The sequence below is a fragment of the Dioscorea cayenensis genome, chromosome 8 (assembly GCF_009730915.1).
Source record: "Dioscorea cayenensis subsp. rotundata cultivar TDr96_F1 chromosome 8, TDr96_F1_v2_PseudoChromosome.rev07_lg8_w22 25.fasta, whole genome shotgun sequence".
NCBI classification, from domain to species: domain Eukaryota; kingdom Viridiplantae; phylum Streptophyta; class Magnoliopsida; order Dioscoreales; family Dioscoreaceae; genus Dioscorea; species Dioscorea cayenensis.
In genome coordinates this window covers 4,452,199-4,476,940 of record NC_052478.1, presented here as the reverse complement: position 1 = coordinate 4,476,940, position 24,742 = coordinate 4,452,199, and the positions used below count along the sequence as shown (strand labels likewise).

General features: G+C 34.1%; 4 protein-coding genes across 8 annotated transcripts; 2 read left to right on the top strand and 2 right to left on the bottom strand.

Moving 5' to 3' along the window:
* Nucleotides 1-5,586: 5,586 nt before the first annotated feature.
* LOC120266724 (S-adenosylmethionine decarboxylase proenzyme) lies at nt 5,587-7,325 on the top strand. Its single transcript, XM_039274382.1, has one exon. It carries the CDS (start codon nt 5,765-5,767, stop codon nt 6,866-6,868), a length of 1,104 nt encoding a protein of 367 aa, XP_039130316.1. The 5' UTR covers nt 5,587-5,764; the 3' UTR covers nt 6,869-7,325.
* Nucleotides 7,326-8,256: 931 nt separating this feature from the next.
* LOC120266994 (ubiquitin receptor RAD23b-like) lies at nt 8,257-15,449 on the top strand. 2 transcript variants are annotated; one of them, XM_039274669.1, is made up of 13 exons: nt 8,257-8,444; nt 9,962-10,123; nt 10,596-10,637; nt 10,735-10,793; nt 10,944-10,988; nt 11,618-11,795; nt 11,883-12,017; nt 12,106-12,171; nt 13,036-13,083; nt 13,166-13,275; nt 14,430-14,508; nt 14,578-14,692; nt 14,958-15,449. In XM_039274669.1, the coding sequence occupies exons 1-12, from the start codon at nt 8,379-8,381 to the stop codon at nt 14,689-14,691; spliced, it is 1,104 nt and encodes a 367-aa protein (XP_039130603.1). In that variant the 5' UTR covers nt 8,257-8,378; the 3' UTR covers nt 14,692; nt 14,958-15,449. The 2 variants fall into 2 exon arrangements, with proteins under 2 accessions (XP_039130603.1, XP_039130602.1); XM_039274668.1 differs by having other exon boundaries at nt 8,258-8,444; nt 14,926-15,449.
* A 2,952-nt stretch (nt 15,450-18,401) lies between these two features.
* On the bottom strand, nt 18,402-19,731 carry LOC120267900. 4 transcript variants are annotated; one of them, XR_005538619.1, is made up of 4 exons: nt 19,053-19,580; nt 18,919-18,978; nt 18,745-18,849; nt 18,402-18,659 (listed from the first exon to the last, which is right to left on the bottom strand). XR_005538619.1 is itself a non-coding variant. In XM_039275576.1 (2 exons), exons 1-2 carry the CDS (start codon nt 19,635-19,637, stop codon nt 18,928-18,930), a joined length of 636 nt encoding a protein of 211 aa, XP_039131510.1. In that variant the 5' UTR covers nt 19,638-19,731; the 3' UTR covers nt 18,885-18,927. The 4 variants fall into 4 exon arrangements, 1 of the variants encoding a protein (XP_039131510.1); XR_005538620.1 differs by having other exon boundaries at nt 18,745-18,852; nt 18,932-18,978; XR_005538621.1 differs by having other exon boundaries at nt 18,932-18,978.
* A 3,685-nt stretch (nt 19,732-23,416) lies between these two features.
* On the bottom strand, nt 23,417-24,322 carry LOC120267169. Its single transcript, XM_039274869.1, has 2 exons — nt 23,913-24,322; nt 23,417-23,813 (listed from the first exon to the last, which is right to left on the bottom strand). The coding sequence occupies exons 1-2, from the start codon at nt 24,320-24,322 to the stop codon at nt 23,417-23,419; spliced, it is 807 nt and encodes a 268-aa protein (XP_039130803.1).
* Nucleotides 24,323-24,742: the final 420 nt, after the last annotated feature.

Here is a 24,742-nt window from a genome sequence, read left to right as displayed (position 1 = left end):
TAATAATTAACATTATGGTAGTCGTTTATTTCAGTACTAAATAGATCTTTATTTATTTATTTAAAATAATGGTTTCATTTGTCATCATATATTTTGTGCCATACTTGTAAAAATAAATAAAATAGTAAATGGAGACCATGTTATTTGGAATCAATTGATGACTAGTTGCATGTCATCTATTTATTATTAGATTTTGGTTCACTCTTAATGTTTTAGAGGTATTTTAAAAACATTGTTTTTAGTGTATGCATCATGCATGTAATTATAAAGTCTGTGACAAAATAAAATATATAATTGTGAGGATTTAGAAGACCATAATTTTTGTATCTATTATTACTCAGTATGCATGTAATATTTATGGGTTGTTTTGGAGTTATTTTGTGATTTCTAGCAACAATGAAGATCACTCAATAATTATCTAAATACGACATATGATGAACGTGATGGATATTGATAGATAACAATTGATCAATTGAGAAAAAAAGAATCATCATTTTAGATGTAGCCACACCTTACGTATATATGCCAAAAATTTTAAAGTGGATTTTAAGAAAAATAAAATTGATAATGTAGTGGTCCATTTACTTTTTTCTTCTTGATTTTCTTTTGTCTTATTAAAAATGATTGAAACATTAAATTAAAAATAAATAATTCAATAATTAATAAACCAAATTTTCATCATATTATTTAATGATTTTTTTATATATTTTTATATAACTTGTATGTGTTTTTGTACCCGTATATAACTCAATAAATCCATGCTCACATCCTCATGTTGAAATACGATAAAAGAATTATTATTTTCAAAATTATCTGTTATGTTTTCCCATAACATAATTCCATCTTGTTCTCTTATATAACTATCTTTTACATATTTTTCTAAGGGAAAAAAATAAAGCTTAATTAACATTAAATGTGAAAATCACTCAAAAATTTAAAATTCACAACATATGGTTTATCCAAAAAATAAAATAAAATAAAGGAAGAAAGATGGACACAAAGAGAGAATATTCCAAAGGAATCAAGATGATGAATTACAAAGTCACAATAGTACTAACTTGATCAATTAATAAATTCTCAAGAAGCATCAATGAACCTCACATTTTTTGTTTATATTTATGGTGGGTCATGTGGTTAGGAGGAATAAAGGCCAAATAAGAGGTACAAAATGACCAAATGAGAAGAAATAATCCATGTTCATTCAATGTTTCAATCCAAAGTTACTTTGAAGGTGAACCAATGAGAATGATAAAGCCAAACCTAATGAAAATCTATCTCTTTTTTTTTTTATTCTTGTTTTTGTTTTTATAAAAAAAAGTATATAAAGGTGGTGTCCTAAAATGTGATTAATTATAGTATAAATGAAACAATGGGAATCTTCCTTTATATTTGATGGGAAAAATGATGTAGATCCACATCAGCCACCTTCCAAGGATCATCCAATCTTTCATTTAATTAATTTGGTTCTTATCATGGATTAGGTGTTAATTTAATGCAAAAGGTGGCTAATTTTGTCTGTACTTAAGCAAATTGCTAGGATTATATATTAATTAAAGGAAATTATTGGGTTTTAAAACTATACTTTTTGATTAATTATATATTATGAATATATAGGAACAACACATGCTTAAATATAAATATATGAGAGATACCCACTTTTCAAGGTGTTTACATGGAGGGTGAAAAATCTAATTTACCTTATAAACAAACAATATATGCTTAAAGATATATCTCTTGCAATTATTTTATTAAAAAAATATTTTGAAAATAAATGTATGTGGACCTTATTTATAAAACCGAGATAAATATTAAAGTTTGTTTTTATAATTAATATGAATATAAACATGATTATGTTTTAATCTTTTAAGTTTTATTCTGTCATATTTCATGCATATATGTGTTTTAACATGGCGCACAATATTTTTTTTATATTATATATAAGTTTATAATGAATAAGTTTTCATTATTATTTTTAAAAATTCACTCCTCAAATATATGAAAGTAAACATATTTTATGAAAAAATAAAAAATAAAAATGATGATTTGATCAAATGAGAGTTGTATTTTACGTTTCGCCTAACTCGAAAGAGAAATTTGATCTTATGATTCATCCATTTTTATATGGTTAAAAGCAAACTCTATTTCAATATATTTTATTTTGAAATTTCCAAGCAAACGTGACAATTAAGAATATATTTATAATGTTAATTTGTAAGAATAAGTTTCCTTCCAAGTCTAAAAATATTGATATGAACTTGATTTGTTTGCTTAATTGAATCAGAAACTCCAGCGAAATTTGTTAATCATAATTTTTGTTAAACTATGTAACGTGTTGGAATCATATTGAATTATTTGGCATTGTTAAGCGGTTGAAGTCATTTGCCTTCACTCATCCTCTCCTTATTTTTTTTTATATATATAATTAATAAGAGAGGATAGCCCTATTTAAAAGACTGTTAAAAAGACATAAGTACGAACGTGCATCAGTTATGGTGGGTTATAGACATCAGAGAAAAATCCCCACTGTCTTGCAATTTTTAAAAAATGAAACCACTATTTCTCCCATAACGAGGCCAATATTTAGGACTGTGAATAGTTCTATAACAATACTGAGCCAATGTGTGCAGTGCATAAATAATATTATCGGTGAAAGAATTCGAACTCTTGCCCTTCTTTTTACACTCTTGTGTCATACCATTAATCCATTGATTGACCTTTCTCTATATTTATTTATTTATTTATTTATTTATTTGTACACAAAACACAATTCACTAATGTTTTTAACAAATTTACTACATCAAAATTTTATAATTGTTTCCTACAAAGAATGTTTTGTTTATAAATGTAAATTTTGACCACTAATAATTAACAACATTTAAATTATAATTATAAAAACAAAGGTGTATTTATAATATTTTTTTAGATAAATAAGCAACAAGTGTCCCAATTTAAATTAAATTAAAAGTAAATATACTGATCGAATAAATTTAATAAACACCTACATCGTTATTTTATGTGGATTTTAAAGCTTGATTTTTGGCTCATCTTAAAAATAAATATTATATTTAAAAAATTAGTATCAATATGTCAAAATACGGTTGACGTATTTACGATTAATGTATATAATAATTTGGACAATTATAGAAAAGACGTTTTGATTTATGAGTTTTTACTTAAAATAAATTTAAAAAAAAAATAATTTGGTGGTTGGTTCTAAAAATTCAAATTGCAATTTGCAACCTTGACTCTGCCTCTAGCCATGTGGCTCTACCCACACAGGATAAGCCTATGTCAGTGGTATAAATTCGTTGCTTTTATAAATTACGGGTCTTTTAAAAATATATATTATAAAAATTATTAAAATAATTTGGGTTGTTAAAGATTTAATAAATATATATTAAAAAATAGTGTGGTAGTTTGTCTACCTTTTAAAATATATATATATATTTATTTATGCAATATCAATATATTTAGAGGCAATTATTATCTAAATTATTTAATTTGTAATTATTTAATCAATTGTTAAAGCTTGCCAGCCACAAGTCAAACTTTGTAGAAATTTATAGGGAAACGGTCAACTTTCAAGGGGGAAACGTTTCCCAAGAGTTCGAGTCCAAGAAGGAATCCAAAGCTTGGCACGTGCTTCACACGTGAGGTTCATTCTAGGGTTAGGGTTTGATCACGAGCGGGCCTCCTTCCCTCCCATAAATAGCAACCACCTTCCTCGAAGAGAGGGAGAAAAATAAGAAAAAAAAGAAGAACCTCTTGTTTAAGGCCATCCTCCATCTCGGTTTTCTTGAGCTTTGGCTTCTCTTCTTCGTCTTTGGACCCCTTGTTGCTGTGAAATCTTCGAGAAAAAGGTTTCTTTTTGCGGGTTTTTAATTGGCTCGGAACCAGAGGAAACCCTTATAATCCTGGAAAGTGAGTTCTGAATCTATTTGTTGTTTTGATGTGTTAATTTGTGTTTTTAGTTGTTGGCCTTGCTTGTTTATTGATGACAGTGGTTGTTTGATTTGAAATTTTCCTTTTTTTTGTGGGAATAATGTGATTTTCCTTTGTTAGTGTTCTCTTGATGGGTTTTGATCTGTTGATGAATTCGTGGTACGTAGAGTTAAGGAAAACGCAGTTTTTGCTTGAAATTGATGTTTATATTTGTCTGATTTTGATGATATAATCTCCACTTGTTCTTGCGTGATTGATCTGTTCTTTATTTCTTTCTTTTTTTTATGCGTAGTGTAGTTTAGATTAATGAAAAAAATTTCTCATTTATTTGTTTCTTGTTATTGCAAGTAATTAATAATTCTCTAGATCATACTTTCATTCCTAGATTTTAAAGTTCTGTGAGGTTGCATGTTTATTTGATTATCATCTATTAGGGCTTTTTTCTTGTGGATTTTTTTTATGCTAGATCCTTCTTTGTTTCTCTTTCAATTTGAAAATTTGATTATTATTGTTATTTTTGTTAGTAGCCCAGGTGTTTTTAATTCCGTGGTGATGTCTTTATAAGAACGATGCTAAGTTTGAAACGAAACTTCGATGGTTATAATTTTAGAGTCACTTTTTTTTTTCTCTCTCTCTAATGGATATACAGAAAGATAGTTTTTGTGTGGATGTCTATTCGTTGATGTTTTTTTTATATTGTATTTAGAGGTAAATTTAGAGCTAGTGTTTCATTTCTCTAATGGATCTATAGAAATATAAATTTTTGTTTATGTTGAATTTTTTATTATCTTTGTAATATCGTACCTAAATGTAATTTTAGAAGTATCTTCTGTATCTCTAGTGAATTTATAGTATGATGGCTTTGTGCCTATTCGATGATGATTTTGTTCTGTTGTACATAGATGTGATTTTAATGACTTTCTGCATGGTTCTATAGAAACCTTTTGCTCATGCTATTTCATGATGATTATTGTTCTACTGATTTCTTCTAGAAATTGGGATTTGCACAAGTATCTATTGAACTTTACAGCTAAGCTGATTTACACTTTCTTCTGTTGAACTGGTACTCTATATTGATGTTTCTTTTACAACTTGGACACCATGATTGCTGTACATGATGTGAAATAATTCCTTGTTTTATTATCTCTGGTTGTGCCAATTCAGGTCATATTGCCTTTTTCCCTCATGCTCATGTACATTTTACATGGCAGATCCATATTATAATTTTCATCTCCTAATTTTTGTTCTCTGAAATCTATAATTTGTCATATAACTTGAATAAAAGTTCAGTATCTGTGATGTTCTTTTAGACAAACCAGATATCATTGACAAAATTGACTAATTGGAGGCAATTGGTTTTCCTTGTCATTTTTCTTCACTGCAGGAAATTTGATGTTTTAATGGAGTCCAAAGGTGGGAAGAAGAAGTCTAGTAGTAGTAATACCTTACAATACGAAGTTCCCCTTGGCTATAGCATTGAAGACGTTCGCCCCAACGGTGGAATCAAGAAGTTCCGATCTGCTGCATACTCCAACGTGAGGATAAGAAAATGTTTTCTTTTCATATCTGGCATTTCTTCTTGCAAAATTGGAATGCTAATTGTTCTTTTTTTCCCTCCTGCAGTGCGTTCGAAAGCCATCCTGATATCGCTAGAGTATGCTCCCTTCTGTAGAGTAGGAATTTTCTTATTTCGTTCTTAGCTGCGCAAGTAAACCTGCTTTTCGGCTAGCTGCTTTCTAATAGCCAAACCATTCCTTAAAGCTTTCCTCTTCTCGTTCTTCTTCCTCTTTCTTTCTCTAGTCCTATTTCCATTCTTGAACCAATGGCAGTCCTGTTCACTGAATCTTTAAATCTTCCTCCTGTCTCACCGATTGGATTTGAGGGCTATGAGAAGCGACTTGAGATTACTTTTTCTGAAGCACCTTTATTTGTTGATCCTCAAGGCCGAGGCCTTCGCGCACTATCTAGGTCACAGATTGACTCTGTTCTGGATAAAGCTCAATGCACCATTGTTTCAGAGCTTTCAAACAAAGACTTCGATTCCTATGTCCTTTCTGAGTCGAGCCTTTTTATCTATCCATACAAAATAGTCCTTAAGACGTGTGGAACAACGAAGCTGCTCCTGTCTATCCCTACTATACTCGAGCTTGCAGCAGGGCTCTCACTCTCTGTCCTCTCCGTGAAATACTCACGTGGGACTTTTATATTCCCTGGTGCCCAACCTGCACCGCATCGCAGCTTCTTGGAGGAGGTTGCTGTCCTGGATCACTATTTTGGTGGCCTTGCGTCTGGAGGGAATGCTTATGTTATTGGTGATCCAGGATCGCCCAATCGTAACTGGCACGTTTATTATGCCACCCAGAAGCCTGAACTGCCAATGGTGACACTGGAGATGTGCATGACTGGCCTGGACAACAAGAGGGCATCCATTTTCTTTAAGAATTCTGCAGAAGGCCATTCTTCCTCCGCAAAGGAGATGACAAACCTTTCAGGCATTTCAGACATCATCCCTGAGATGGAGATCTGCGATTTCGAGTTTGATCCATGTGGTTATTCAATGAATGGCATTCATGGCACTGCATTGTCGACAATCCATGTGACCCCAGAAGAAGGGTTCAGCTATGCCAGCTATGAGGCCATGGGATTCAATCCTAATGAAATTGTGTATGCAGATCTTGTCAACAAGGTTCTCCAGTGCTTCGGTCCGCAGGAGTTCTCCCTTGCTGTTACAATCTTTGGTGGTCGTGGGAAAGCCGGAACCTGGGCAGAAAAGGTGGTTATGGACGGCTATGCGCTCAAGGATTTGGTGGAGCAGGAGCTCCCGGGTGGTGGACTCTTGTTGTACCAGAGTTTTTCTGCTGAAGAAGAGACGGTACCCTCGCCAAGGTCCATTCTGCATTGCTGGGAGAAGGGAGATATGGAGTAGGAGAGACTGAGAAAGATGAGAAGGGAACTTTTAGAGAATGGTTGTTATCAATGTCACCATGAACATTGCGTATTCATTTTGCTTTTGTTTGCCTTTTGTTTTGTTTTTTGTTTTTTTTTTCTTCTTTAAACCTGGTTTTTTAGTGATGCAGCCGGTCAGTTTATCAGTGTCTACCTATGCTGGGACTTTCTACAGCCTTTTTAATCCCAGAATCAAGTATCTGAATAAAGCTCTATGTGGCATGGTGGCAATGCCTTCGGAGCAAAGTCTTCAAGTTATTTCCTATTGTTGGGGTGTTTTAAACTTTTTGTTCCTCAATAAAATGAGTTACAATGTTCAATCTGTTTATGAAATTATTGTAGTTGTTTTTTTAATGAGTTGTGACCTTCAGCTGGTGGTTTTTTTTGATATCTTGCTGTAGTTTGTGGTGTTCTGAAGATTATCTTCTCATTAGCTAGCTGTATTGGTCTGTGGGCCTTTTGATCTTGAGTAGTTATTGGGAAAGATGATATGAATTTCTTTTTAATTATTTATCACACATGCTACACAGTACAATACTGGCTGATTTTTGAGTTGGGAGACATTGGAAGTTGATTTTTGGTTTTGATTTAGGTTTGGGAAGAGTGAAATGGCAATTCAGGTCAGTAAATTAGTATTTTTTTTAATAGTCAGGAAACATTATAATTTATTATTCATGACTTATAACTAATAAATTGTTGTCGAAATGAAGGATGAGTTCAAGTCATCATCAAAACAAATAGAACACACAGGCCCAAATAATGAAAGTTATGAAAACCTTGAACGCTGACATCAAAACAAAGTTTAGATGCTGCTACTTGGCCAGCTTTGGATTTGAGGAAAAACGGATGAAATAGTATTTATTATTATTATTATTATTTTTAACATATCCTTCATTTTATATTTACAAGTAGTCTAGAAATTCTACCTGTTTCTATTTGCAACTGCAGCATTGGAAAAAAAAAATTGACACGCTTGGAAATCAACCTCCTATTAATCAAATATACCTAATTAGCTTCAGATTAAAAAAAAAACTTTTATTTTTCTAATACATAAAATTGGCATTTCATTTCTTGGGAATCCAAAATTGAGAGCTTGACATCTGAGCTTGTTCACACATTTGTCCATCTCAACACAGTAGCTATTTTCAACTTCCAACATCATACTTATTTTAAAATAAAAATACAAAAATAAAAACTTTACTCTAATCACTGATATTTTTTACAGTCCAACACTATAAAAAATAAAATAAAAATAGTTTTCATGTATAAATATTCCATAATCTAGTAATCTACCCAGAATATTCTTGATTTTTCAAAGAATCACGGGCTTTGCATGTGCTGCTTATCTACTATAAATACCCCCAAAATACCACGTTTGGTCCTTTCCGAAGAGTCGTTCTTTCTCATCATCTGAAAGAGTTTCGATCTCGAGACAAACCCTTTTTAGGGTTCCTCCTTCCTCCTCACCGGATTCCCCCTGTGATTTCGAGATGAAGCTCACGGTTAAGACCCTGAAGGGAAGCCATTTCCAGATCGATGTCCAGCCCAGTGACACGGTGAATCTCGATCTTTTCGTCCCTGATTTTGCCCTTTCTATGTGATTTGTTAGAAAATTTATTGGGTCTTCATTTGGTTTTGTTCGATCATTTGTTTCTTGTGTTTTGATGCGTTTTTGTGTGTTTTCTTGAGTAATATCAAGCCGGTTAATTGTTGGTTTGGTGATTTAGATGATCTAGTGTTGAGTTTGTGGATTCCGAACTGGAGTCCCTTGCAAGCAGTGATTTTTTGTTAGAAAACGTGGATTAGAAACAGTTTAAATTAAGTATCGATTGAATTGATTGGAATTATTTTGATTCATTGGAAATTACATTGGATCTGTTTGTGTGTGATTTTGTTTCATTTGTTTGTTCTGGCGGCTGTATTTTGTAGGTTTTCTGTAGTGGTATTGCCTTTATTTATAATCTGGCTTAGTGGATGTTTAGGTCAGGCTGATGTTTGCATGGATTTTGTGTTGTAATCATCCATGTGACCATTCTTATTGTAAAACATTGATATTTAGAATGGTTTGAAGAAATAGAAATTATTGGGAGATAATTTAGTTTAAGGGTGAATAAATTTTTGCACTGAATTAGGTGTGTTTTGTCACTTTGCATGTTGAATGGTTTTTGGTACTGTTTGGTAGCTTTTCTCATGTCTTGTGCTGTCTTTGATGTGGTTATTGGTAGTTGGATTTGTATTTTAGCTCTGTTACAGGCTGACATTCTTGGATATATGCGTTATTATGTGATGATTTGACTCGGGAATCCAAAATGCATTTATACATTTCCTTGATTATTATGTTGACTTTTGCACTTATCTCTGTCATATGAGCAATATGCTTTTGAGTCTTGCAATTCTAATTCGTATAGCAATACTCTCATTTGGTTCTTCCTTTACAAAAACGGTCAACTTGGTCACTAGGTATTGATTGTTATAAGTTTCTGGATAAATATTGTAGAGGGAGCTGCTTTTAGAATGTATAAAGAGCAGGTCCATTCTACAATTGTGATTCCTAAACTGCATGATAAGAGCACTTGCAAATTTTGATTAGGGTTAACAAGCTAAAACAAATATCCTATAGCTCACAAAATTCAAAACAACCTATATACAGTGAGATGTACCTTCTCATATATTTTCCAAGTGAATTATCTTGTGGAATTTATATTTGAAGTTTTGTGCCACTCATAATGATGTTCAGCAATGTTCATTGCAATACTAATTGCCTGCTGTAACATGACTCATCACTGTTATTTGTATTTTTTTGCCTTGTTTTTGATACATAGACATTTAAAAAGCAAAAAATCAAACAGATAAACCCTATGTTTGTATTTCTTAAATTTGAAAAGACTGCTTGGGGAACTTTGTCATTAGGCTTTGGTTAATTATATCTTTCCTTGAGAAGGCATATGTTGAGTCCTTCTTTTAGCATGTCTGATGTAGGATGAAATCAGTAGATTATGATTGCAGTTCTTTGTTTAAACTCTAAGCTGTGATCTAGCCATAATGCTTTGAATTTTTGAATTTTCCTCTTCAGGTTATGGCAGTGAAAAAGAATATTGAGGAGGCTCAAGGAAAAGAGAGCTATCCATGTGGTCTGCAGTTACTGATTTATAGTGGAAAGGTTTTAAAAGATGAAAGCACATTGGAAGAGAATAACATCAATGAAGAAGGTTTTCTTGTTGTCATGCTCAGTAAGGTGCTTTATCTTACCTTGATTGTGGATGCATTCATTTTGCAACATGACACTTATGTCTCACCACCATACCATGTTATTTTTTTCTTATGTGTTGCCATTTTAGAACAAATCTTCTGGCTTGGGGGGATCTTCTGCTGTTACCCAGCTAATCTTCTTGTGCTTTTGTTAGAGTTAGAATTTTGTTTAGAATAAAGTTTTATTTCTCTCGTTGCTTTATCTTGCCTTTACTTTCGGAATAAAAGTTTTTTCCAGTTTTGAAATTATATCTTCATTGAGTCATTTGCTTGTCTTTTGAAGTTTCTATTTGGCTATGATTATGGTCAAAACATTGTGAGAAATATTCCTTATTGGACTGATGCACATGTTTTTGCACATGACATCCATCTTCTCACTGCCAACCATATTATTTTTGTATTTTATATGTCCTGCTTTATTTCTTCTGATAGCACTAATACTGTTTATAACATTTCAGAACAAATCTTCTGGTTCAGCAGGATCCTCAGCTGCTACCCAGGTAATCTTCTCTGTGATTTTGTTAGAGTTATTTATGTATTTGTTTTGTTGTTGCAATTAGGTTGTCGTTGTTGGTTGCTAAATATTGTTCTGTACAGCCTTCAACTGCTGTTCCATCCAATCAACCTGCTATTGTTGACACCCCCTCACAAGCGCCGTATGTTTCCCTTGTTTCTTTGATATATATATATATATATTATATCTTTTACCAAATCTATTGGTACTTGGTACTAGTTGGCTTTATATCTTTTTCCAAATCTATTGGTACTTGGTACTAGTTGGCTTTATTTATTATTTTTTGTGACAGGGCCTCAGCTGATGTTGCAAATACCATTGAAGGAACAACAACAAGGTATAATTTTTGCAAGTGCTATGTGAGTTTGTTTATTGATCCTTTAAGTTTTATGTGGCTAAAGTTATTTCATTCTTGTGCACTTCACTTTTCATTTTCTCACAGCATATATTAACCAATCTGCATTGTGTTCTGCTTCTAATCTGAAATGAGTCATCATTGTAGTCTTTGGACAGTTTTGAAATGTGTTACAACTTACAACATCATTCATCTTGTTTGAACTTCACCCGATCTGTAATTTGTACCTAGAGCTATTTTGATACAGATTGATCTCCACAGATGATGACTTGATGCCAAACCCACCGAACCATCAAACTGTTATATTTTCTAGTAACTAATTTTTTGGGAATTTGAAAAATTTGTAAGTTCAGCTTTTTTCAGATGGTTTTGGAATTATTGAAGGTGCAATAACTTACATTGAGCTGGCAAATAAGTATTGCATGGTTTTCCTTTAGTTTCTCCAATATTTAGTTGTAAATAAGCATGTGTTTGTAACAACAGATATGCCAACCAAACTAAACATCATGATTTTCATTTAGCCCATTTAATGTTTTGGAATTTCTGGACATTTGAATTAGTTAGTGACTCGGTATTGTTATGATATTCAGTGGTTGTATTTCTTAATGCAGTGGATCTTCTAATGCTTATGGTCAAGCTGCATCCAACATAGTTGCAGGGAGTAACATTGAGCCAATGGTTCAACATTTGATGGATATGGGTGGTGGCAATTGGGACAAAGAAACAGTTCAACGTGCACTCCGTGCTGCTTACAATAACCCAGAACGTGCTGTGGAGTACTTGTATTCTGTATGTGATTTTTTTTTTGGTGGAAAATTTGGGAGTTTGTTAAGTTAATAGTTTATGCCATCTTATTTTGTACTTCTGTTATGCAAGGGCATTCCTGCGGCAGCAGAGGTTGCGATTCCAGCTGCAACCAACCCTCTTAACCAGTCTGGTCTAGGTGGAAACCCAACTGATGCGGGTATTACCGGATTGCCAAATTCTTCTCCACTGGATATGTTTCCACAGGTCAAATTCCTTTCCTTACCGTCCATAGTATTATTCAAAGTTTTTGGCTTTTGCTGTCTCAGTCTCTGAATGGTTAAATATTAATCAGGGGGCTCAAAATACGGGTGTGGGTGCTGGAGGTGGTGCTCTTGAATTTCTAAGAAATAATCAACAGGTATATCATCTGCATTCACAGTACTTCACACATGATAACCTTTTGTATGCAGTTGTTATTATGTTTTGATATTGTCGTTCCATTGCTACCCAAATTTCACCGATTAGATCACACCTTCTTATTCTAAAAAAGCAATCTATGGCAACCACTGAGTGTGTTAAATGTGTGTACAATTCTTGGATAAAAATTCCTTCTTTCTGAATTGTAACCGTATTGTCAGCTCATTTGCTACAGGCTCTTCATGCAAGTGATTTGGGATATTGGGACCCCTTGCATTACCTATTGTTTTTCTTTCTCTTTTAAGATATTATTTAGACCGAAACTCTCGTTCTTAACTCAATTTTATTTAGTATTTGGACCAGCATTATCTACTTCATATTCTCTAGGAATTTTTTTAATTTTTAATTTTCTTTTATAATTCACAGCAATAAACTAAGTTGTTTGCTGATCATATTTGGTAGAGGGAAATGGCATGGTACTATTGTGCATTTCTTGCATATTGCTCTCCAAAACTAGGTTGCTCCTGTTGCCAAAGGGTTTTTGCAATTTTGAGGTGTACTATCTGTTTGGAGGCCAGTGTCACTAATGTTCTGACTTTTACATTTTTATATAATATCCTTGTCAATTTCTTATTTTCAATAACCAAAGTAAAGAATATGATAGAACCTACGGCGGAAAGTATAGAATACACTTAAAATTCCTGCTCGGTGTCTATGTATTCTGTGATCTATTATGCTCATTGTGGCAAACTTTATGGTGGTAAATGTTCCCAATGCTCACATACAGCCCTAATCTGAAGGTTGATATTAATGTTTTTAAGTAATGTTTGTGATTACTCATGCATGCTTTTCTTTGTATCTTCAGTTCCAGGCATTGCGTGCAATGGTGCAAGCAAATCCACAAATTTTACAGGTTTGCCCTTCTTTGATAAATGTATCAAACCCTATGTTTTTTATTGCAGAATTGGCTTTCAGAATTGGTATATTTGTTGCAGCCAATGCTACAAGAGCTAGCCAAACAAAACCCTCATCTTCTAAGATTGATTCAAGAGCATCATGCCGAGTTTCTACAGTTAATAAATGAACCTGTTGAAGGTGTTGAAGGGTTAGTATGCAATGTGGGTTGGGAAATTCTCATAATCGTGCGATGACTTGTTCTTTGAATCATTTCAGCATGACTCTAAATATGTTACTTTATTTAAAGACTTTTCACAACAAACCTCATCAATTAACATGAATATTACTAATAGGCACTCAAATGTTGTATGCCCAATTTCTTTGCCTTTTTTTGGTTTAAATTTTAAGAAAAATCTTTGCCTGAAATTTAAGTATAGTGATATTTTAACCCATACTTTCATGAGAAGCTAGAGTAGTGGCTTTTGACATACCTCGCTTGAAGTTTGGTTTGTAAAAACAATTCTTTATACTTTTTTAATCTGTGGTTGTGTTTGTATAGGTTCTGATAATTTTGTATTTTTGTAGCCACTTTCTGCTGGTATTTATAAATCACATTTAGTTTCTTTAGACTAAGACTTTTATGAGAGCTACAACTTCCTTGGGGCATGTCCATGGACCCCATTTCAACAAGTCCCAAGTGTTTGTGTACGTACACTCTCCTATGCTGCCTTATTTTTTTCCCTGCTTCTTTATATTTGGAATTTTTTTCCCACTTGAACGATCGCACTAGATGATTGTGCTAATATTTTTATTATAATGCAAGGCACATTTATTTCCTTCCCACATCATTTGACAATTAGGATCGGCTATATTGTGTGGATTTCAAGCCTTTTCATTATTGTGGTCATGTGGCAGGCTAACATCCACCTCTGCACATCATTATTTTATAAATGATTACTCTCATGGGAAAAGTTTAATTATCTTGCTTATTTTATAAATGATTACTGGGTAAATAACTTTCTCTGTAAAGGATTGCTCCTTCGATAGGACATCTTTCAAATCAGATGCACAAAGAGTTTAATACTCTCTTGTGGCATGGCCTTCTTGTCAAGGTTTTTTTTAAAGGGATCTATTATCTTTTGGCAGCTTCTATCCCTATTATCCAAATAATGGAAAATATCCTAAGGTTTATTAGGATTTTGGCTGTCAATAGATAATGAATTTCATAATTTAGAAAGAATTGGTTTTTATCTTGCGGTCATGGATTTGATATGGAATTGGAAAGTCTGTTTTCTCTTCAGTACATGGTTTCTATTTGTTGGTGATCTTTATTTTGTAATCATTCTAAATTGTATTTCACAGGGATTTGTTTGATCAACCGGAGCAGGAGATGGCCAACACAATTAGTGTGACCCCTTCGGAGCAAGCTGCTATTGAAAGGGTGAGTCTCTTTTGATATAAGAATGACTTTTGGCAATGCATTCTGATGAGGTTAAGTTGTATTTTTCAGCTTGAAGCAATGGGATTTGATCGACCTCGGGTGATTGAAGCATTCTTAGCGTGTGACAGGGATGAGCAGTTAGCAGCAAACTATTTATTGGAACATGCTGGTGATGAGGATTAAGGTACTTGGCTACCATCATTTTGGTTAGTGTATTAAGTTAAATTTAAAAATTTAGATTGGCACTAGTCATTCCCTGCTAAAAATAGAACTGATTAGCGTATTAAGTTAGATTTTAAAATTTAGATTGGTACTAGTCATTCCCTGGTAATAAATAAGAACGAAAACGAGGGACAGCTCAAGAAAAGAAGGTTATACATTCAGAATTATTGTGCTTAGCCTCTCTATTCTTGGCAGTTAAAAACTCTTGACTGCGTCCCTCAAATCAGGTGCCCAGTCAGTTCTAGTTCTGATTTCTTTGAAGATGATATTCATGTTATGAGTTTGGAAGGACTTGATCTGCCGGCAACTGCAAAGTTGAAGACTGGCTTTTACTCACATTTCTGGAGATGTGATCAAAGCTTGCTTGAATCGCTTTAATGCATATGGTTTGGTAACTGTGGTCCGTGTCCTGTAAGAGTCTTGCCCTTGCCTCGTATTTTGCTTATTGACAACTCATAAAGATCCCTCAATATTCCAGAGCTTAAACTGCTGTTCTTCATGCGTTCTAACTGTATTGATGCTCCTTGTTCTTGCTGCTATTTGGTCAGTCCCTCTGATATATATATATATATCCATTAAAGCTCTGTTTCATGGTTGCAATGCTTTAGGAGCAGAGTCTTATAAGTTGTCTTTCTTGTGCCTTCTAAACTCTTTTTTGTTTAATCAATAAGTTGAATAACAATGGCTGATCTTTTCATGAAATTGCTGCAGTTGCTTTTGTTGAGTGTGTTGTAATCTAAGTTGGTACTTTTTGTTGTTTTCTTTTTAGAGCTACTGGTTTAAATTGCTTTTTTATGGGAGTTTTGATGAAATTGGCCAATTTCTTTGATCAATCATTATTAGGTGGTGTTTGTGGTGATAAAAAGATGATATTAATCTCTCAGACTGCCACGCTGTTTGGTATTATATTATATATCAACTGAGGAAAAGTAGAAAGGTATTTAAAAATAATGAAACATTAGAATTTATTATTTTCCCAAATCATGACAAAATTGTAGCAGAAATAAAGGATGGATTGCAGCAGCAGGATCAAAGCATAGTGGTACTTTGTACACTGTTATTGGAAGTTCAGTGGGATGTGATTTTCCAGAAAGTGGACTTCCAAGTGCTACCTTATTTTAGTCTTCATTCTCTCAGCTTTGATTGGTTTCTGTGAGATATTGGAACCATAAATCATCATCAAAAGAATAGAACATACTGATCCTAATAATGAAACCTTGGAGTCACAATGCTTTGATTCACTGCTTCATCTGTGCAACTTTTTATTTGTGCAACCTTGAACACAGTAATCCTAATATTGCCTCTATTCTTGAACACATCCTTAATCTTATATTTTTACAAGTGTTTTTAACCTGTGTATCCGTGAAATATTTTTATAAATTCAAAATCTCTATTTGAAAATTGCAACATTGAAAAAAAAAAACAAAACACACTTGGCAACGCGCTTCAAGCTCGCCACTAATTTATTACTAATTTGCTTTATTTCTAAAACTTAAGTTTTTACAATACTTGTATTCATTTGTAGCATCATCTGTTTTCTTTTTTAAATAATTTGCTTCATTTTATTTTTCTACTCTATCTAATTTAGCTAAGCTTCAATGACAAAGCAGCAAAGAAGAAGAAGAATGGTTGTTGAATTTTGGTTGAGTTTTTGGAAACAAAAAGGTTAATAAAGATACAAGGAATTGCACACAACAACAACAACAACAACAACAAAAACATCTTAAATTACATAAATATGAACACAACAAAAGAGGAATCAGGAAAGACACACAAATGGAAGTTGTGATTGAGCCTGTTGAGCCAATATCGGATCGTAAGCTTTGATGAAGGATCATTACACGCATCTTAACACAATGCTAAGTAGTTCTCAGCCATCAGATCATCACCCTCTTTCTCTTAGTTCTCATCATCATCATCATCATCATCATCATCCAGTGCTACTACCATTTCACTTACTTGGCTTCAATTTGATGCTCTTCTTTGAAGTTTGAACTATGCTTTGCTTGCAGACAAGTCTTTCTCTCCTCTTTCATCTGGTTTCCATCCCTCTGTTTATTACTACACCTACCAATTTTTATAAGCCCCACACTTCATGCTGACACCCCTTTATTTCCGCTGCCCAAAATGCCCTCGTACTTGCTCCACCATTCATACTTTATTATTATGAATTTTTGCTTAGCAGAGCTTGCCTAGTGCCCGCATTTCTTGGGCTTAATTTTTTGAATAATCACTAAAGTTTGGTAAAATTATATTTTGCTCACTCAATTTTGATTTGTTTCTAAATAATCATTGAAGTTATTAATTATTTCAGATACCAGTCACCCGAACGATTACCGGCTTCATTAGCTGACGTGGACACCGTCCATGTCAGCTTTGCCACATCAGTGTATGTTGCCACATCATCTTCATCTTCATCTATCCTCTGAGCAAGACTCTGAGCGAGAGCGGTTCGTTTCACAGAGTGTTCGTCGGGGAGACCTTCTTTCTTTTGGTGACCTTGGCTTGTACCTCCGAAAACATCCCAACCATGCCATGTGAGCTTACTGGAAGATGAAAGATGTTTGCAGTCATAGGTTGGTTGGAATTTTTCTTTTTTTTTTTTGTTTTGATCTTTTTGACCAGTCCTTTGTCGCAGATGTTGTCATCGAGGAGATCACTAAGGCATGATGAGAAGCAGCCATCAGAATTGGGGGATCAATGGTAACAAATACGCTGATTTTGTGATGAAATGAAAAGCAGGGAATGAGTAGAAGTAGCCATCGAAATTGGGAGAGCAGTTAATTAGATGATGATTAGTAGTAAAAATACAAGGAATTGTAATTTTTGTAATCAAGGTTGTTTGAGAAGTTGTTATGATTGAGTAGTGTGTCCTGGCATGTGTAGTGTTTGTGGAAATGCCTCAATGGCAAGTTTGTTGTAACAATGAATGAAAGGCAGAGAATATTTTGCTAATATATTGTCTTTTTCTTATCCTCTTTCTCTCTTCAAATTAAGTTCAAGATTAATTACAATTGTAAGATTAATTTTCCTCTTAATCCTTTTCAACCAAGTTTTCTGCAAATTAATTACAAGTACAAGTACAGTGCAGATTAATTTCCCTAAATCTTTTCAAATTAAGTTCACAATTAATTACAAGTACAAGTGCAGTGATCCTATATTTTTTTCAACCATGTTTTCTGCAGTAAAAAGGTTGTTCAAACATGAGTTTGTAAACATCAACTGAGAAAAATTATGCTCCTGCTAAATTCAATTGAGACAAAATTCTGCTTAGCATTCACATTCAAATATCAACTAAAGTGGAACCAAAAACCAAAAACATAATTCAATGATCAAATACTGATAACTTATATTGATTTGAATTGGATCACAAACATCATCTTTGTACAAAATTTATAGCAAATTACTTAACTTCACTGACTTTCAAAAAATTCCATTTTGCACTGACTTTCAGTTCAAGATAGGAGTACATAAAGTCAAAATGCATATGGGAATTAATTTAAGTACTAGCTATTAGAAAAGTTGTGTACAAAATTCATTGATTTTATCCTGCAGTCACAAAAAAAATACAAACTTTCATTGTGTACAAAATTCACTGATTATAATTGTAACACTTTCATCATCTGTGTACATATCAGATTAGTCACTTCATTGAAGTTGAAGTTCAAGATATAAACACCTAGGAATTAATTAAAGTGTTGCCATTACAAAACTTTCCCAGGACAAAAAATATAAAACCTTCCTTTCAAGGAAGCCAAACTCTATTTTTTTTTTGAAGGCCCTCCATCATTACCCCTGTGAGTCAGATGGGCTCTTGACCTAGCTCTAGTTTCAGCCCCTTTACCTCCTTTAGTGGCCAATTTTTTCTCTTTGTGACTGTCGTCACCCTCAACCATTGTCCTCCCATGAAGCTCAGGTGTGGAAATTACCTACAACAAAATGTGATGTCAATTTAAGTGAAACTGTAAACTGTGAGGGGGAAAATCTGTAACAATTATTATTAAGATGCCTCACCTGTGACAAAGGATCTTGTGATCCATGTGGGTGACTTGATTGAATTAATTCAACTGTTTCAACTGGAGTTTGGCTCATCTCTGCAGTTGCATTTTCATTATCACCCTGCTAGAGAGTAATTTAATACCATAAGACAAGTTTAAAGAAAAAATAAATTAAGCTAATCAACATTACATGTCTGTCCTACCCAATGCCAACCTCAGCTTGACTCCCAGTTGTATTACCCCTATTAGCCTGCAAATTGAGATGATGATGTAAAAAATGTATAATAATTTAAATTTTTGGAACCATTTAGATGCCAAGCATACATGTTTAGTATGAAATCTTCTATTGTGGCCTTTGTCACCACATAAGCCACATCTAACATGGCCTCCTCTTTTGCTCACCTTCCCATTTGTGAAGCCTCTCACTTCTTCACCAAATTCTTTCCTTCTCAACATTGTCCTCCTACCTTTTTTCTTGTTGATTGCCAATGGTGGTGTCATTGGTCCTTGGTCACTCTTGGGCCAGTGATCCCTGCCATGGGTTGGGTTTAAGGTGTGCCCATATGTTGATAAGTATGTGCTCACACTATAGCATTGATTGATATAGGTTTCAGGTCTCTCATTGTTATAATATATGACTGTTACTGCATGACTACATGGCAGTCCATTTAATTGCCAAACCCTACAAGAACATCTCCCTTCTTCTTTATCAACAACAAACTGCCCATCAGGGCCTACTACCTGATATTTAGGCCCCCCTGACCAAGTTGGTGTGTAGAATGTACTCATTTGTTTGTATATCTCTAATTTTTTAAGGATCCTTGGACAATGTTGGGTTGTGCAATACTTCATTGAATCTCTTCTTTTTTGTATTCTAATCATCAATTGAGTCCTAATTATTTCATTCATAGACACTATACCCTTTGTCCTGGCCTCCAGTATATGACTGTTGAAACCCTCACACAAGTTATTGAGCAAAATATCACATTTGAAATGTGTTTGAAAATATGCCCTAGACCAATGTTGTCACACCCACCCCTTCTACCGAGGTAAATGTGGCACCCATCAGTTAAAATTCTCTTTTAACTGGAAACTGACACCCTGTTTTAAACAAAATCAGACCTACAAATCACAATTTACAATTTTTCACCAAGTATATGTTCAAATACATAAATACAATAAATATAATCACTCTAATTTGCGGGTACAACCGCTACAAGATCATGACACCAATAACAAGAAAGAAAGAAAGAGGGACCCACTATAGTCCTGGACTCAACCCTGACTAGCTCTATACTCGATCAGGCAAACTAGGGTCCTGCTCCTGCAGCTACAGCACATTCAGTTGGTCGGTAGTGGCTTAATAATTTCAAATACTAAAATACAGTGTATATAAAGTATATAAATACCAACTTCTCAAATAATTTTCCAACTTTTCCAAAATAACAGAATTCTAGCAAAATACGTCTTTAAAGAACTTTTGAAACATAAACTCATCATAAATCAATATCAAATCAATTTTCTAAGAAAATCCAAATTGTTGTGAGAGACTGCCCTCCTAAGAGCGACAGCTGGGCTTCGCCCCCTCATCACAACCCAAAATAACAAGTAATATAAAAATTCATTCTCAATTCCACAGCCTGAAAACTCTCCCCCACTTAGCCGCCGTCGCGACTAGGTTAGGAGCCGCCAAGGTCTTCGTACCCTTGACGTTGGCCCATCGGTCCCATGTGGTGACTCTGGGATCCCGATGTATAATCCAATCAGGGCTCTACGCTCCCACCTGATCTGGACAAATCAACACTCAGGTCCACCACGCCACCTCTAAAGGCTGGCCCGTGGGGACCCACTACTGCAGTAGTCGGGCCTTAGCCCGCCGTCACCATCCAAACCAACATGTAGATGCAGCAATAATACAAACTGTATAAATCATATCACATGGTCCTTATCCAGGACATTCACAGTACGATACATGCATAATACCAGTAAAGTCCAAATACAAAATACCATTCCTATGCCAGGAATGAAAACCAGTCCCACAAATATTGTCGGTAAAACATTTTAATACACGCACATGATTTCACAAATCATTCCAAATCAAAGCATATATAACCATCCAAAAATAAATTCATGAACCGAATAATTAAATCACATATACATGTATTTATACTATTTATAAATACGTATAATTATACGAAATTGATGTATCAATACGATTGTCAGGAACATCAACGGCAAATAAATATACGTATACCTCAACATTATACGCCAATTAAACATGATAAAAAGAAATACTTAAACAATTATTTTCAAAATACTAGCCATTAAATAATTATTTCAAAATAATAATAATTAATCAATTATTTAAAATAATAGCCACTACCAACTCACCTGGTGTCCTTGGGTTCCTTGCTAGACCTGGAACTCCCTCCCAAGACTGAACAACACCTAACAGAATAATATAATAAAAATAAATAATATATTTAAACTCAAAAGAAAATACAAAAATAATAATCAACTCTCTATTGGGCCCACTCACTCCAATCGGTTAAAATCCGACCTTGCATAATCCAACTGGCCCTCAATTGCACTTAAACCAACTCAATTTAGACTAAACACGGTTAAACCAATCTGAACCAATCTCAATTCCATTGAACCAAGCTCAATTGCACTGAACCAAGCTTAATTGCACTGAACCAAACTCAATCAACCTGAACCAGCTTGAACCAACTCAATTCTTATTCAAAATCCATTGAACCAACTTGGTTCAGTCCAAAACCCTTAACCCAAATCAACTGAACCAAACCCAAACCATCTCAACTTGATTTGATCAAGCCCAACTCAACCAAATCAATTCAACTCAACCAATTCAACTTGGTTTGATCCAACCAAATCAATTGGACTAACTCAACCCATTTCAATCTAACCATCATCATTAACACCTTAATCATCATCATCATCAACTTAATTAACCAAACCAAACCCTAATCTCGGTGCTACAGTAATTGCTACAGTAATTCCGGCAATCTCATCTCCATTTTCAAGTAATTTCATCACCAATACAAGGTTTTTCGACACAAATTTCATCTCAAAACAACACCCTCATCATTCTCATTAATATTTCTTCAAATTCATCAACATTTTCATCAAATCCAACCATAAATACATACATATACATGCATACATACACATGCCAAAAACAATACAAGGAAGCCTCTTACCAAGCCAAGTCATCCCTCCGGCGAGCTCCCTCCGACGATCTCCAAGTTTTTCTCTTTAGAAACCTCTAATTTCTCCCATTTTCTTCATTTTTTTTTTTAAAACTCTCGGGTTACTGTAGCATAAGAAGGATGAAGGAGAAGAAGAAGACCATCAACTCTAGATTTTTCTCCAATCTTATGATTCAGCCGAAATTCAATTTCAGTCCCTAGAAATATAATTTCTTACAAAACAGTTCCTGAAAAACTCACAAATGGTCCCTGGGTTATAAAAAAATATTCTCAAAAGGTCCTTTCAAATTATCCAATGGTCCTTGAAGTATAACACAATATTTCAAAAAGGTCCCCACCGCCTTACCTTTCAGTCCTTGGTTTTCAGAAATATTTCACATCAATCCTTTTTCTATTACTCTTTAACCAAAAATCTTTTATAAACTTTCACACTTAGGTCTTTGTTCTTTCCACTTGGGGTTTCTCCACAAGGTTACTCTGTAGAAAAATTCTTACTGTAACTGTAGTAATACCCTGAATATATTTTCCAATAGGTATCCAAAGGTTCAGGGTATTACAAATGTTGGGAAGCTATGTTCTTCATATACTCGTATGCCCCTATAGACATTCCTTTGAGGATGTTCATTGCTCTATCAAATGCAGCATGGTAGGTTGCTTTGGCACAAAGAAACATCTGGTCCTTAAGTCCCTTTCCCATGAATTTTTTCCTAAAATGGTGTGAATATGTCTCACACAGAACCTATGTTCACTGTTAGGAAATAGTTCATCAATTGCATTGATTAAACCCGATAGATTAATAATTGGTGGGCACACCACAACCCATCACCACATAAAGGATATACAACAAAAAAAAAAAATCAAAACATGCAATATACTGAGAGATACTAAAATACCATGATACTAAAATAGTTCACATACATGATCATATTAAAATACCATGATACTAAAATACAATGATATTAAAATAACATCTGTGTTGCAACAAATGAGAGACTAGAAAACTTAAACAGGATATACAAAAGAAAAAAAAACAAAACATGCATACAAATTCAACAATTATATTCAACATCAGATTGTGAAAAACAGCATAAAAAAAATCAGATTGTGAAATCAAGCAAGACATACAAAACAAAATCATAACATACAATATATATGTATAACATATAAATTCAGCAGGATGTACAAAATCAAAAGAAACAGCCAATTCAACCAATTCACATGCAAAATAAAAAAAAATAGAGTTGGGGAAAACACAACATAACATACAAATTCACATACAAAATCAGATTGTGAAATCAAGCATGACATACAAAATCAGAACATACAATATATATATATATATATAACATATAAATTCAGCATGATGTACAAAGTCAGAAGAAACAACCAATTAGGACATATATAACATAATCAACTAGGACATACAAAATCAAAATATAGAAAAAATCAGCTGGACATTCATACCTTTTGCCTGTCACTGACAAATGCCCAACCATGGCTGTTTTCAATATTCAGATCTTCACCTAACAATTGCAAGAACCAGGACCAGTTGTATTTGTTTTCTTTGTTGACAACAGCCCAAGCCATTGGGTAACTGCAATTGTTTGCATCAACACCTACAGCTGACAGAAGTTGACCTCCATAAACTCCTTTAAGGAAACACCCATCAACACATATAACTCTCCTACATCCAGACAAGAAACCTGCCCTGAGTGGTGCAAGGCACACATACATAGCTTCAAAAATTCCATCATCACATCTGAACTTGACAGTTGATCCTGGGTGGGTCTTGAGCAATTCTAACCTGTAGTCATACAAACTGGCCATCTGTGTTGCTTCATCCCCATCTATTTCCCTTTGTTGAAAAAAATAACACACATTAACAAAGAGAAAGCATTAGTTTCACTAGTAAAAATCAATAACCCAAATTTAAATTTTAATTGTAAAAACTTACCTCAAAGCAATTGATTTTGCCCTGTAGGCTGTTAGTCTGCTAATCTCAACATTTTGATTTAACTTAACAGCTTGCATTATTCCACTGAGCTTCCAAGAAGGGTCTGCCCTGAGTTGTTCCATGTATTTTCTTGCTATCCACATTGCATTCACATGTCTATTCTTGTGTTCCTTTGCACATTCATGTTTAAGGTGACCTGATTTGATTTGCACTGTACTGACACCCCTAGTCATAAGGGAAGCCCACAAATAAAAAGGACACCCTCTCGTGCATATAGCTTTGCATCTTGTGCTATCATTTGGCCTAAAGTTCATCACATATCTGTTCTTTATGCCATAATTCCTCACAGCTGCTTTGAATTGATCAAAATCCCTAAACTTCATGCCTATTTGAAGCTGAGGGTCACCCATATCAGTATCTTCATTAAACTCTGAGAATTTTGGTCTTGAAGGCTTAATTTCTTCTGAATCTGTTGAAGAGCAAGAATGTAACGCATCGGAATGTACATGATCAGACAAGGTTTACCCATCAAAGTCAACCGGGGGGGCTTCTCCTTCCACTGTTACCAAGACATGTGAAGAATCATACTCATTTTTGCCACCATCATCTGACTCCCCACCAAAGCTGTATTCTGAGTCAGATATCTCAACTTCTTCTTCCAAGTTTTTCCCCTTACTGCTATCCCTAATGAGAATGTCCTCCAAATCCTCTTCCTCAGAAGCATCTGACTCAAAATAAGATTCTTTTAAGGTTTTCCCTTTACTGCCACCTGCAGCATCTTCATGCACAACAAGTAATCTGGTAGTCTTGATACATACTTTAATCTCTCT

Coding starts and splice junctions, on each gene's coding strand:
- LOC120266724 (XM_039274382.1), top strand. CDS start 5,765: ATGGCAGTCCTGTTCACTGAATCTTTAAATCTTCCTCCTGTCTCACCG.
- LOC120266994 (XM_039274669.1), top strand. CDS start 8,379: ATGAAGCTCACGGTTAAGACCCTGAAGGGAAGCCATTTCCAGATCGAT. Junction 10,638..10,734: donor GATCCTCAGCTGCTACCCAG/GTAATCTTCTCT, acceptor TGTTCTGTACAG/CCTTCAACTGCTGTTCCATC. Junction 14,509..14,577: donor AGCAAGCTGCTATTGAAAGG/GTGAGTCTCTTT, acceptor TGTATTTTTCAG/CTTGAAGCAATGGGATTTGA.
- LOC120267900 (XM_039275576.1), bottom strand. CDS start 19,637: ATGAATGAAATAATTAGGACTCAATTGATGATTAGAATACAAAAAAGA. Junction 18,979..19,052: donor GAAGATTTCATACTAAACAT/GTATGCTTGGCA, acceptor CTCAATTTGCAG/GCTAATAGGGGTAATACAAC.
- LOC120267169 (XM_039274869.1), bottom strand. CDS start 24,322: ATGGGTGACCCTCAGCTTCAAATAGGCATGAAGTTTAGGGATTTTGAT. Junction 23,814..23,912: donor GCAAAATCAATTGCTTTGAG/GTAAGTTTTTAC, acceptor TTTTCAACAAAG/GGAAATAGATGGGGATGAAG.